The 14,825-nt window shown below is 36.2% G+C and overlaps 2 protein-coding genes across 2 annotated transcripts in view; one reads left to right on the top strand and one right to left on the bottom strand.

Moving 5' to 3' along the window:
• LOC127848097 (uncharacterized) overlaps positions 1-14,825 on the top strand; it is a 211,175-nt gene that overhangs the window by 58,957 nt on the left and 137,393 nt on the right. The gene's annotated exons all lie outside the window — the stretch shown is intronic.
• Positions 1,291-10,882, bottom strand: LOC127849102 (uncharacterized). Its single transcript, XM_052381824.1, has 6 exons — positions 10,836-10,882; positions 9,283-9,435; positions 8,770-8,888; positions 8,097-8,172; positions 6,564-6,619; positions 1,291-1,497 (listed from the first exon to the last, which is right to left on the bottom strand). Exons 1-6 carry the CDS (start codon positions 10,843-10,845, stop codon positions 1,291-1,293), a joined length of 621 nt encoding a protein of 206 aa, XP_052237784.1. The 5' UTR covers positions 10,846-10,882.

Here is a 14,825-nt window from a genome sequence, read left to right as displayed (position 1 = left end):
ACTCGATTCAACTCCTGTCAATATACGATCCGTGGCTAGTACACATGTAGTTTATAATTATTAAATTATTATTTACTCATTATGAAGGATATTAATTAATCAAGGTGCGTCTTTGCAATTGTAATACATTTTATGATTTGTGTCACTTATGCTCGATTGGTCATTGTCGACTCGGGTACTACTTAACTGTACCCCGGGTAGGCTTAAGTATCCTTAAATGTACCCCGAAAACGGTGAATATAGTAACTCGCACACGGGAATTCTAACGCTTAATTGATCGTTGTCGGCTATTTTTTAAATATTAATAATGTTCATATTTATGTCAATATTTTGAAAAATAGCCACTATATTATCGATACTCCTGCCTTAATGGCATGTTGAGGTTTTTCTTCAAAGAAAATTTTATTCAGTATAGTTACGTAGCTAAATTATTGAAGAAGAAAACGATCATACAATTTGAAGGGGCGGACATTTATCAAAATGAGGCAAACATATTACATGGAAACGCGTGACAAAAAAACACTGCGTTAATTTCAAATACTTGCGTTGTATTAAAGTGAAAAATAATCTTATGCATTTCCTTTAATAGGTAAAGTTACTTAAAAAAGTGTTCAAAAAACGACTTTTAACATGAGTTTATCATTAATTATTATTGAAATAACAAGGCGTCATCGTTGACAGGGGTCGCCATTTTTCATGTAATAACGCTTGTTTAAGGTAATTACTATCTGATACATTTGCTATTCATTTGGAACTGATTTAATTAAAGCAATCCATCTATTTTGTTCGACGAGTGTACATAAAATGGTTTAATATATTTTCAAAAATTTCATTAAATATAATTTTTTATAGAATATATGTTAATTGGCCTGTATAACGGTTTAGAATTTTTCGGTTGTTGCTGTTTTTTGTGTTTAGCAAATCCAATCCGCTTTAATGGAAATTTGTGTAATAGGAAGCGTCATGTTAACGAAAATCCAGGTAAGGCGGAAAGCGGTTTCCCTACTTAGCCTGTGCGAACTGTACAGGTAAATCTGGAATGACACTTAAGGCGAATGCATTAAGCCTAGAATTCCCAGAACGAGCATTGTAAAATTTCATCGGGGATGGGAAAAAGGGAAGATTGTTTTTGTGCAGTGCTATTTCCTATATAGCGCCCGATGGATAGAAAAGTAATCTAAACATACAGGCTGGCACCTGAGAGCGAACAAACGATAAACAAACACCCAAAAATATGCCGTGTGAAAGATTTATAACGAACATCAATTATTTACTTATGACACGTGATACTTACATCTGAGGATCAACAGCGCTCCGTGCCGCGATCTCGCTGGGTGCGTCCGGTTTTTGTGGGCTCTCCTTCCGGGATTGCGGTGCATGCGTACTACAGGCGCGGTGGCAGGTGGCATCATAAACGCAGTCCGGGTCCAGCAAGAGGGTACTGGGCCGGAAACCAAGAGCGAGTAACTTCTGGTAATGGAAAGGACTGACTGGTTGCTGAAATATGATAAATCAGCTAACTGCGCATGGTTGAAGCGGATACTTCACCAAAACAAAGTTTGTTGTTTAATTAAGAAAATCGCGATAAAGAAGAAAATGTCTGAGTAGTGATTGTGAAAAACTTTTTATTGCACTTCTATAGGAAATATATTTTTATAGCAATGTGAAATTTGTTATAATAAACATGTCACTATTGTCTCCATTAATTGCATTTATATTGAAGGGTAATATTGAAAATGCATCTGATGATGATGGAGATAGTAGCGATAGTGATGGTTTTGGTGGTGGTGGTGGTGGTGGTGAGGATGATGATTATGTTAATTTGTTATTAATCATCATCATAATCATCATCATCATCATCTTCACCACCACCATCACCACCAAAACCATCACTATCGCTACTATCTCCATCATCATCAGATGCATTTTCAATATTACCTCACAACTGTCGGCACAGAGCACTGAGATCCCGACCGATATCCCGACGACGTCGGTCGCACTTCATCCTCCGTCAGTACGCCTTTCTTAATTATGAGCGCCTGGCTGGATGTTGGCATTACCGAGGCAACGGAACCGCATTTTAAAAGCCAAAAACCAAAAACATTATTTTTTTTATAAATAAAAGAAAGTCATATATTCATAAAAATAGATTTCAATCTGGACATCGCTTTTTATATGGGTAATAAGTCAATCAAAATAAAAAAAATATGAAGAATTTGTAAACATTTTCATTGATAATTTGGCTAGCAATACAATCTGCATTACTGATATCGTTTAGTTCAAATATATTTATTGTAGCTCGATTGCGTGAACAGCCCCAGACTTATCGTAACGCTTTCGTGTCCGTTTTCTGGTTTTATCAGTACGTGGTGTCTTTTGGGGAGATGAAGACAGAACGTTCCCACTGTGGGGAGCGAACAAGTGACCTCTCGGGGTTTAAATGACAGCGTGTAGAATGTGACCTATTTGTAGTGACGGACAGAGCTCTGAATCGCCCAGTACGCTTGATTTACCTCCCCAGAAAAAAGTTTGATTCCTGATAAATGCATTTTTAAATATTCCCAATATTATTGTTAAAATTTTAGCATATAAAAATGATTATTATAATGAGTTTTGGTAGTAGACACGTTTAATAACAGTAAACATCAATACGATAATCCTTCATTCAAATAATGTAACCTGTATTCTAGCAATTCGCAGCTTTATATTAACCCGTATTCTCGCATTTCATAGCAAAATGTTTATATATTTTCGGATAATACAATAACATTTACAAGCAAAAACTATGATCGTAAGACTTTTGGACTAAATATATTAACTAGTCATCTATTTTATTAATGATTAGTTGTAAACATTTCAAATTTCTTAAATGGTTCCGTGTCTACATTATATCATTGTGTAACGAAACAATACTCTGCGATGTCGATCTATTCTGACATTCATATGTTATTATTTGATTTACAATGAAGTATAGATTTTTTATGTGAACAAAATCGAGCTTAGTGAAAAAAATGAGGAGCACTTTTGGAAAATGGGGACTAATGAATATGCTGCATATAGTGTAATCCAAGATGTGGACTTCACAGGCTAATCAGGGACGACTCTTTCCGCTGTTATGCAAGATTTCGTTTAAAAAGGAAAATCCAGTTTAAGCGAAAGGTGTTGTGTCTGATAAGCCAGTGCTGACAGTCTTATATGGGACAACACTTTACGTACATGCATTAAGCGCCGTTTTTCTAGAGCGCTGGTCATCTATTTATAAATTCAGTGAAAAAACACAGACAATAAAGGCAACATGTTTCTATCAACAACCTTCGAGTACACTTTTAGACTTTTCTAATACATCACTTTATCATATCAATATAGCTCCCTTATTTTTGAACGGCTTGTGTTGAAATTTGGACCATGGATAATTCTACACATATCTGATTATTCCTGAAAATTTAATTGAAATCGAAAAATAAATAAATAAAACATAACAAATTAGAAACGTCACTTCAAAAATCAAATTCGCAAACTCGTACAACGTTAATTATTAACAATGTGAAAAGTAAAACGCATAAACTTACACGTATTAATAACTGACCGGCTTGCAATATGCCGATTGAACAGTTTCGCTCCTGAATATCCATACAAGCCATATTGTTTTTCTTTCATTACTGTTATGGTTTCCTTGTATAAAAACTTACCTAGAATTATGAAATTGAAATTAAATCGGAATAACATGTATATCGCCATTTACAACAATTGGTGATTTTTCTAACGCAATACTTTTTAACTAACATAGCTCAGTAATGAGTAAATATATTTATTTAAAATTGCACATGTGATCATTTGACTACAATAAGTGCAAGCTTACGATAAAATCATTCATCAGTGACGATCAGACGCTTTAGCAAGTGGGAAAGGTTGTCTGTAAAATACAAAGTGCGCGATTGCGCTCCTGAATATTCATACAAACTATATTGTTTTGTAAATTAATTTTAGGTTTCCCTTATGTAAGAACCCTCCTAAAATAATTAAATTGAAATAAAAATAGAATTAAATCGTGTTTCAACATTTCCACGTGCAAAAATATGGAAACACACCTAGCCCACGTGCTAAAGCGTCCAATCGTAAGGAAAGAATGATTATATCGTGAGCTTGCATAGAGTGTAGTCAAATGATCGTAAGTAAAATTTTAAATAAATGTCTTTACTCATAACTGAGATATTCAAGTTTGAAAAGTGATGCGTTAGAAAAGTCCCAAAGTGTAACAAAGTCTGATTCTTCTTGACAAATCTACATTTATTACGTCATTTTGGTATATATTTAAGTTCGTGCTGATTTCTTTTCGTCCACATATGATCGTTGTTTACCTTACAATTAATACATAACTGAATCATTACTTACCCATCCGAAAGTGGCACTCTTTGACAAAACATGCCCAACATACGGGTTCTGTTCCTGATGACCTCAAGTCAGCGAGAGTTATTCCCCTCTATAAGAAAAGTGTTAAGACTGAGGTTGAAAACTACAGACCGGTTTCGATCTTAAGTATCATTTCAAAGATCCTTGAAAGAGTAATTTATGACCAAGTTGAAGGTTACTTGAATGACAAAAAGCTTCTGTATAGCTATCAATCAGGATTTAGGCGTGGCTATTCTACAGACACCTGCCTTACCCATATATCTGATTATATTCGTTTTAAGATGGATGAAGGTAAGATGGTTGGTATGATATTGTTAGACCTACAGAAGGCCTTCGATACCGTCAATCATAGTATTTTAATCATGAAACTTGAGGCTATTGGTCTCCATAGTGACGCAGTCAGGTGGTTTACCTCCTATCTCTCCGATCGCCATCAGGTTGATGACGTATCAGGTACTATGTCCTTCGAGGCCTCCATCTCATGTGGTGTTCCTCAGGGCTCCATTTTAGGTCCCCTTTTATTTTTAATTTATGTGAATGATATGGCCGCTGTGGTAAGAAATAAAATTTTACTTTATGCTGATGATACTGGCATCCTGGTAGCTGGTAAACACATTTCAGAAATTGAGTCCATTCTTTCTAGCGATCTCGTACTTATAAGTGAGTGGTTAGTGGACAATTAACTTTCCCAACATCTTGGTAAAACAGAATCTATATTGTTTGGTTCAAAGCCCAAACTAAGGTTAAATTCTCAGTTAAATGTCTCTTGCAATGATGTGTCAATTACTCCATCAAGTTCTGTTAAGTACCTAGGTGCTGTATTGGACCAGTTCCTGTCTGGTAAAACCATTGCTAGATCAATTATTACAAAGGCAAACTCAAGGTTAAAGTTCCTATACAGAAATAGTAAGTTCTTAACATTGCACACCAGAAAACTCCTTGTCATGTCTCTTATACAGTGCCACTTTGACTATGCCTGCTCTTTTTGGTACCCTGGTCTTATTCAGTCACTTAAAAATAGGCTTCAAACTGCACAAAACAAGATGATTAGGTTTGTTCTGAATATGGATAACAGATCACATGTTGGTCAAGAACAGTTTTCACATTTAGGTTGGCTGCCTGTTTCAAAAAGAGTAGAACAGATCATACTTTGTCATGTACATAAGATTAAAAATGGCCTTGCACCAGAGTATATGGGTGAGAATTTTAAGCCAGTGTCTGGCGTACATAATCGTTGTACTAGGTCTAATATGGTAGCTCAGCCAGAATCTGATCATTTTGCTGAAAATTTTACATTTGAAGACTCTGGTCGTTTTTCCAAACCAAGAGTAGGAAGTTTTGGTTCTAAAACATTTACATATAATGGTATCTGTTTATGGAACAATCTTCCTCAAAACATCAGGGAAACCTAACAATTTCAAGGGTGCCATCAAGAAACAGTTTTTAGAGTCTTTATAGCTTTTTATAGTATAATTTTTATTATGAATTTTATGTTCTGTTAAAATACTGTGATACATTTTTAAGTCTTATGATCAATAAGATGCAAGGATCTCATAATTATTCTTTAACTTATAGTATGCTACAAAGTGTGTTTATTAACTACCTATGCAGTGTGTAACTTTCTTATGAAACTTCTGTGATAATAATGAACATGTGATTATATTTATTCATTCTTAATCAGTAATATACTTTATTAAACAGAACATATTTGATACATATACATTATTAAAATCTAATACATGACTGTTTCATGGTTACTGCCACCAATAACAAGGACCACAATGGAAATAAGTGAAAATCATTTTTCTCTTTTTTGTGTTATCCTTGGTATTGTGTGTGCATTCCATGGTTTGCTATGTATATTGCTGTGATAATATATTTTATATTGTCTGCATTATGTAGTAACTATGTAATGTTCATATGTTTACCAAATAAAATCATTCATTCATTCAAACTTTGTTACCACGACGTTCGATGTCATTGACGTATATAACAAAGACGTAACGTCATCGATATAGTGACGTCATGTTATTGAACTAAGTTTATCTTCAGTAGGCCGTCTATTGTTTCATAACAAGCGTTGTAGGACTACATTACTGTAAGTAATTCAGTTCATTTGGAACAAATCATCATGGAGACATGCGTCTTTCTACCAATTTATTCTCATACATACGATGACGAATGCGTAGACGTAGACGTAGACGATTGTCTAAACACAAATAAATTCAACTTATAACAATGTTATATTAAGCAATGTAAAATAATAATCATTATTATTCTAACAACTCATTTAAATTACATTTACACAAAACATGCACGTTACCTTTTTTGAAAAGATGTAATCATTTCAAATCAACCTAAATGATGATGTTATTTCAGGAATTCAATACGAATTAAAACAATATCTCACATGTACGTTATTTTATGAAAGTATACATCATGAGTGACGTTTTGTTGTGGGCTAAATATTAAATTGCACCTCATATTAGCCGTTATGTTTTTATAAGACAGAGTCAATTATGGGTATATTTGAGCCTCGTTCTGAATTTCCTCCTAAATTGGATGTTTGCTCAAAAGAGACTTCATTTAAACGAAAAATTCCATTACACGGAAGCTCGCATGTACTAACACGGGACGATACTGGAAGTCCTTGCATAAAGTCCAGTTTTCAAGTTTTTTATATTTTATTTGTATGTGTGTGTTAAGAATCGGTTTACATAAAGCACCAGCTCGTGAACACACTAAACATAAGCTTTGAAAAAGAAAATGTTAACCGAGCAACATGCCAACAAACCGCATAGGAAATCGGAAAATAAATAACGTTTTGGTAAAGTTGTGTATTTGAAGCATATCCTTTAGAGTACTTACCTCATAATACCGTTGCATTTAATCGGTATGTTGCGTATTCCGCACGTCCCCAACTTTTTTGAAAACGGCCATTAAAATTGCGCCGCGCTGTGGGTAAACGGGGCTTAATGCATGAGCGTAAAGTTTCGTTCTAGATAATCCCACACAGACCGACTGCACGGCTAATCTGGGACATCACTTTACGCACTTGAATCAAGACCAGTTTTTCCAGAGCGAGGCAAAATTCAACATACACCGATTTCAAGACGAATAGCAGGTATCACCGAACGTGAGTATCGACGATGTAAATACACAAATGTTGCGTAATAAAACCTACCCAGAAAAAAGAACAGGCGGTTCGCAATTTTGCAGTCACCATTTAATTAAACATACCTATACATGTATTATAATATTAAAGGGGCCTTTTCACGTTTTGGTAATTTGACAAATTACAAAAAATGTTTCAGATACGCAAATGTTCGTTGTAGTTATGGTATTTGTGAGGAAACGGTAATACTGAACATTTAACATGCTCTAAAGATCCAATATTTGCATCTTTTGACGATTTACAAACCTGAAATGCCCCCTACTGCACCGCTTTGAAATAAAATGTCCATATTTTGACTTAAAGTTCCATATTTTGACCTTAAAGTTCCATATTTTGACCTTAAATTTTTGGGACAGACAGAATGACAGACAGACAGGCCAAAAACAATATACCCCCTCTTCTTCGAAGAAGGGGGCATACAAAAGTTAGAGATTAAACATAAAAATCACCAAACTCTTGAGTTTATGGATACTTAAACGAACTCATCAGTAAGAAAATTCAAAACGCATACCTGTCAGAGTCCGCCACATGGCATACCAAATCACTGTGTGGTTCTTGTTTTGTCCAACTGCATTATCAAAGTGGATCTGAAATTGCAAATTGATTAAGCAAAATAGAAGTAAATATTTAACCAGAAAACATAAATCTGTGGAAATTTATCACAATGCAAAAGGAGATATATTTATTGTATAAAGAGTAATGAACAAGAGATGTGTTTGTCAGAAACACAATGCACCCAAATGCGCCAATTTGAATTTTTGTTGTTGTTGACCTTAGACCTTTGACCTAGAAGGATGACCTTGACCTTTCACCACTAAAAATGTGCAGCTCCATGAGATACACATGCATGCCAAGTATCAAGATGCTGTCATCAATAATGCAAAAGTTATGACAAAACTTTACCCTAGAGGTAAAAGTTTTAAGACATACACACAGAAAGAAACAATGACGGACAGACAGGCCAAAAACAATATACCCCATCTTCTTCGAAGAAGGATGCATAAAAAGTAGGCTCCAGACACCGTGTTAACTCTAATGAATGATATGTTCCAACAAAATTAATTAAATTTGACAACAGATAAAATATCTAACAGAAACACAATAAGAAATAACAAAATACTGAAGGCAACATAAGGCATGTATTTAAATCAAATAGGTTATTATTATTATCGTTATATTATTACCTCTGCATGCTTTTCTCCAACACCAAAGTGTTGGAAATGATGGTGAGCCAAGCTGACAACACTTTCAGCACCCTTCTCTGGCAGTTCTGCTTCATCGATTAGATAGAACACTTGTTTTCCTGTGAAAGAAAAAAAAACAGAATGAAATGATGTTGTAACAAAATTTATATGGTACTGCAACAAAAGATTGTAAAAACATCAATATGGTACTGCAACAAAAGAACAATTAAATCATGATATTTATAAGCAATAAATTAATAAATTATTATTGTTAACTATTGCATTTTACTCTTTTATTATTTCACACCAGAAGCGGAACCGGTTCAACCTTTCAGGCTTTCAGTCAAATTAACACAATTACTGTGACTAAAAAATTAATAACTGGATAAAAAATAATGGCATTTTAGTGTGTGTGTTTGCTATATTCAAATATGTGGAATATAACTCAGTTCATCCCAAGGGGTGTTAATTTGTCAATTCTGCTGAGAAGATGAGATAACATTATGCCTTTACCTGACCCTTCTGCACACATGCCAAAGACATGGCATTTTCTGGGGCTGCAGAAGTATATTGGGCCCACTTGCTGTGCATGATGGGGGAAATGCACATTCTGTGCAAAGTCCCATGAATAGTGGTAGCAGATGTCTCTGCTACAAGGCTCGGCCCCTGCAAACAAACAAAACTGAGTTTTGAAAACTTAAAAAGGAGACAATAAATTTCAGGAGAAATATTTTACAAGAATTGAATAAGCATTTGTTGGCACATCTGAAGCTCATATGGTTAGAAGGCATATTTATTTTATAACAGCATTTTGTGAAAGTGTATTATTATTATTATTATCCATATGCTACTCCAACATATTTTTGTATGGTTATGCACACCTTCATGTAAGTTTTCATTTAAGAAAATTTGCTTGCTACTCGCTGTCATCTCTCTGTACTGTTCTCTTTGCTTGTGAGCCAGATCCAAGTGGGACTTATAACTAATGACAATTTCATTTTTTTGTTCATCAGTAAATTGGCCTGTTTGACTTAACTTAGACCCAAATGTTTGACATGTCATACACAAGTCAGTCATTGGCTTTGCCAGCGCAATTTGTGGACATAGTCATAGGTCATTCCAAAGTGATCTAAATGTCTTTAATGAAATCTGTCTGTAATGGGACAGTTCAGCACTTTGGTTATACAAATCATGCACTTGTGCAATTGATTTATCAGAAGGCAAGAGCAGCATTGTGCGATCTGGGCAGTTGGGCAGGCGTCCTGGTAGAGGGAGTGCATTTTCAGTAGCGTATTCATGAATAAAATCTTTAACATTTTGCCTATCTTCAAAGCATAAGGCATTTGCTGGAAGTTTTCCAGTGTTTCCGTGCACCCTGGGCAAAATACCATCTTTATCAAGAGAAATAGCAATTTTTTGCAATGTACTGCATGAAATGGCATGTGCAAACACAAACGTTTTCTTGCAAATTTTCTGCCCCATAAAGAAATATGTTTGTGATGGCTTTTTACGTAGTTTTTCCTTTTTTTCTGTTTGTTGAGGACTGTGAAGTATTAACCCGGTGTGCAAATAAGCTGCTCTTGATCACTAATTCCCGCTCACTTCTACTCATTTCTAAACATGAATTTCTGTAAGAAACTAAACTGTCAAAGTCTACCACCATCGAACAAGGTTTGCGATTAATTGACATACATTGACAAGAGTCTTGGCGCATTCTATTGATAATTTCTAACTCTTCATTGTCCTCATTTCTTCCATGTGTGGGCATGCATTCAACAAAAGAATTAGTTGGACATTCATCACCAACAATTTCATTGTTATCAAATACACCATCAAAGCTGTCACACTCATCACTATTAATAAGAGTGGAGAGAAGGGACCTTTCAACAATGGGAGGGGAATGTGAAGAAACATTTTCCTGGAAATACAGTTGATCAACTTCCTTTAGTTCATTAATAAATTCAGGGTCATTCTGTGATGAATCTAGCATGTAGGGAATAGTTGATGCCTGGGATGATGTAAACTGGCTCATTTTTAATGATTTTCATAAAAACATTTGTATTAACCTGCCGACATTTTCAGTTGCTAAGTTAAACTGTCAACACTGATTCCCACAACCCACAATTACTTTCGGGTCAATTAAATTAAAGCTATTCAAACGAATAGTTTATTATCAAAATTAGGTAGACATGTAAAGCAATAGATAACACTTACCTCGTACAAATAACGATCCAATTAACACTCAGTTGCTTACTTAATAGCGGAAATAAAAGCGTTTTACCGAACAAATGTGTCAATTACAAAACCGGAAATATTACATCGTAGCAACCAGTCAGATAAAACTCTCTTTATGTAAAATCCGCAGACATCTACGGTTAATTTATACTATATAACGGAAGAAAAACGATTTTCTTGATTCATTTGTCAATATTCGAAACAATGTAGGTTTCTCATGTAGGTTTTTCGTCTATTTTGTGCACGCAAACGAACGAAAAAATGAGTGTAATTTCAAACATGTTTTTGTCACGCGTTTTTTCGCGTTGTGACGTTAGCGCCGGAATAGTCAAAATCGCGTTCCCTCTCACAAATAATAAAGCGTTGCAACGCGAAACAATTTATTTATTTGGATAGTTCTGTTTTTGTCGTTATATTGTGTGACACTACGAGGATTGCTAAATGAAGTATAAAATACATCATTCATTCTATGAGCACGGATGGCTGAGTGGTCTAAGCCTTAGACTTTTACTCCTGGTGTCAGTGGTTCGAGCCCTGTTGAGCGTTATTTTTTTCTTTAATAATATAGTGTTTTCACGGTTAGCTCTTTGGGGTTCTTTCACAACAACTACAGCAATTACTTGCAACGACAAGATACTTAACTACTCACATGGGCATCAACTGGAATGCTCGTCAGGATGGCACCAATCGTCCTCGTCGTCTTCGAGGGAACTCGTCGGCTATACTCGTCGGCTATACTCGTCGACTCGGCGGTTGGACACTCGTCGGCTACGGCTCGTCCACGTCACAAATAGCACTATACATATACTTCTGGGAATACACCTCCAGGCAAATACGTACTTAAACACACAGTCACCGGCTTACATACACATATACTTCTGGGAATACACTTCCAGGGAAATGCCTGTCATTTACACAATCACAGGCAACTCACAGACTCACATACACAGTCACAGACTCACTTATATCTTCTGGGAATGGCCTTCCAGGTAAATACGTGTTGAACACACATAAAATACAATATAATACAATATGATACAATATAATCTATACTCAGGCTCACAATTACTCACTCAGGCTCACAATTACTCCAAGCAATACTCAACTTGGGAAAAGACGTCCACTCGCATCAGTCACCCGTGCATAAGAGACCTTACAAACTCGTGCTGCCCAGCATGCACTATTCCGATTTTTCGCTGGTTCCCAATCACGAGGTATGTGCGCATTTTGTTGACCGGGCACCGGCACAACACTCCTCCCACTTTTCTCCTTTTGGGACGACGCCACACAGCGAAGGAATCATACCGGCGCAACCGATGAAGTAATAGTGCCCCTTGCGTAAGCACCTTGACCTAACACCTCAAAGTTAGGTCTGCATGCCGGCCTCTCTCTTGGCGCAACGCCTGCCATAGACCACAACTAAAGTTAATGCATCTCCATTAAATGACCATTTGTGTTTAGCACCTTCGCACAAATATGAACGCATATGAGCCATAATCTTTGTTAATAAAGAGTTAAAAATAAAAGTTCACAATAAGGTCCGGTAACTCTTGCTCCTTTTCTTGTCTGCACAATAATTGGACAAGTGTACCCACCTTCCAACCTATTTTCACAAATTTTAAGAAATAAAATAACTTATCCAATAAAATCATAAAATATCATACAAATACATCCCCTCGCAGCCCAAATGAGAAGGCCTACGCCCTCTGCATGTGACTGCATAATATACAATAAAAATCCGCTTGGTTATATTAAAATAAAAATCACAAGAAACGTAACCTTCTAAGGCACTACAAATGCGTTTAAATAATATCTCAGTGACAAAAAGGTTAAAAATATAAGAATAAAAATAATCTTATTTTTGTCCAAATAATACATATAATTGCTTTTAATTTTATACAGAAAACGTATTTTGCAACATAATCATTGACATTATATGGAGGAAAAGACAATTAAAATAAAACTATTGTACCCACTACATTCCTCCCACTTTTCTCCTCTTGGGCCGCCGCCGTACGGTCGCACCCAAGGCAGAAGAGACGGAGACTCAAATGGGACCATGATCCCCCTCCCGCAGGCAAAGGAGTGCCAGCGCATAGCGGGGTACATACAGACCGCTGCATTCTAGCGGTTAGTGACCAATATGTTTCTTGCATAAGAATATTTCCATCACATTAGTTAATTAAAAAAACATTATTGTCGGCTATCGTCCGACAATTGCTTAATCAAGAAAAAACATTCTTGTTGGCTTTCGTCCAACAAGTACAGTCACTTATGTATTAGAATGTTGAGATCACACTGAGAAATAATGTACTTTACAAAAATAAAAACTAAATAAAAGTGTACATGCACCGGGAAACAACTCCGGCCATTCAAAAAATTAAAGTGACGCTACGAGACAGTTGCCGTCAAGCACGGTTACACACAAATTTAAAAAGACCTGCAAATATTGTTTAAAAGAACAACTCCGGGAAATACCACTTCCGACCAACAGTATTGAGTGTGACAGTGTTCGTCAAGCACTGTCACCTATAAAAAACAAACTCATGCGACGAAATTCAACGACATTGCTCGGCATATGGTTGGTAGAAAAGAAATTCATTTATAGAAAATTACGGAAATAAATGACATGATACAGCAATGACGAAGTGATTGAAGTTAGATCGACTCACAAATCTTAACATGGAAGGATAAAAGGTGACGGAGGTGCCAAGACTGGGATATTGCAGGGGAAACCGGGTTCCTATTCACCATCTGCGTAGTTACCACATCCGATGGTGCGGTGTGACAGAGGTCGTCCGACAATGTCCGACAATGTCACACCTGACCATAAGGAAAAAAAAACAAAAGACTTCACGGGAAATAATCAAACACATCCGTGACTGTGCAAAGCACTTCTTAGCGCGATAATACAAAAATTACAAGAAGTTAAGCGCGGACGGCACAAGATAATTTGGGACGACACTTTATGCCTATTCATTAAACCCCCATTTAACTGCTCAGATTAATTTCAATTTTATAGTTCCAACAATATTGCAATAAAAGACTGGGCTTAAACTGAGACAATAGGACATATATATATTCAAAACAATCTAATCAAACTAATCAAAATGTTTAAGAGAACTATTACTTTTATACACCGCGTACTTCATGTAATATTCATAACAACAGCTTTTACTACTACTACTACTACTACTACTACTACTACTTCTGCTACTACTACTACTTCTACTACTACTACTACCACTACTACTACTACTACTACTACTACTACTACTACTACTACTACTACTACTACTACTACTACTACTACTGCTGCTGCTTTTAGTGTTACTACTAGAGTATACCCTTAATTTCACATGCTTATTATTATCGAAATGTTTAAGAGAACTATTACTTTTATACTCCGCGTACACCGTAATACGTTATCAACACCGCGAATAGAATGTCACTGCAACTTTACTGTAATTTTTTAAATTGGGGGTCTTTTGTATTTTGCAATGTTTTCCTAGTTTTACTAACAATTAACCTCGCCATTTACAATTTTAGGCGGTACAGATTTTGGAAGTTAGACGCTCTGGTGGTCGCCAACCTAATTTCCACCGCTGGGACCGCTCCCAGCGGCGAGAACTAGAGGGTCGCCACCCTTTGGAACCACGCCTAACAAGTCTTCGAACACCACCTTCCCAGCTGTCATCTGGGGTAACTCGGCATCCGCATGCACCGCCCTCACGGCAGTCACACGCGGCAACTTTTGTCGCCCGTCTGACAGGGACTGACCTTTCGGTGGCCGGAGTAGTTTCAGCAGCTTTTCGTTGGGC

This window comes from Dreissena polymorpha, chromosome 10 (assembly GCF_020536995.1).
Source record: "Dreissena polymorpha isolate Duluth1 chromosome 10, UMN_Dpol_1.0, whole genome shotgun sequence".
Lineage (NCBI taxonomy): Eukaryota > Metazoa > Mollusca > Bivalvia > Myida > Dreissenidae > Dreissena > Dreissena polymorpha.
The sequence above is the reverse complement of the archived record's forward strand: the minus strand, read 5'-3'. Positions and strand labels throughout refer to the sequence as shown.

What these genes read in the sequence shown, in the direction of transcription:
- LOC127849102 (XM_052381824.1), bottom strand. An exon ending in CATGTGTGCAGAAGGGTCAG is followed by an intron (nt 8,889 to 9,282) that starts GTAAAGGCATAA and finishes TTTCTTTCACAG; the next exon opens with GAAAACAAGTGTTCTATCTA. An exon ending in GTATGTATGAGAATAAATTG is followed by an intron (nt 1,498 to 6,563) that starts GTAGAAAGACGC and finishes ATCATATTTCAG; the next exon opens with CAACCAGTCAGTCCTTTCCA.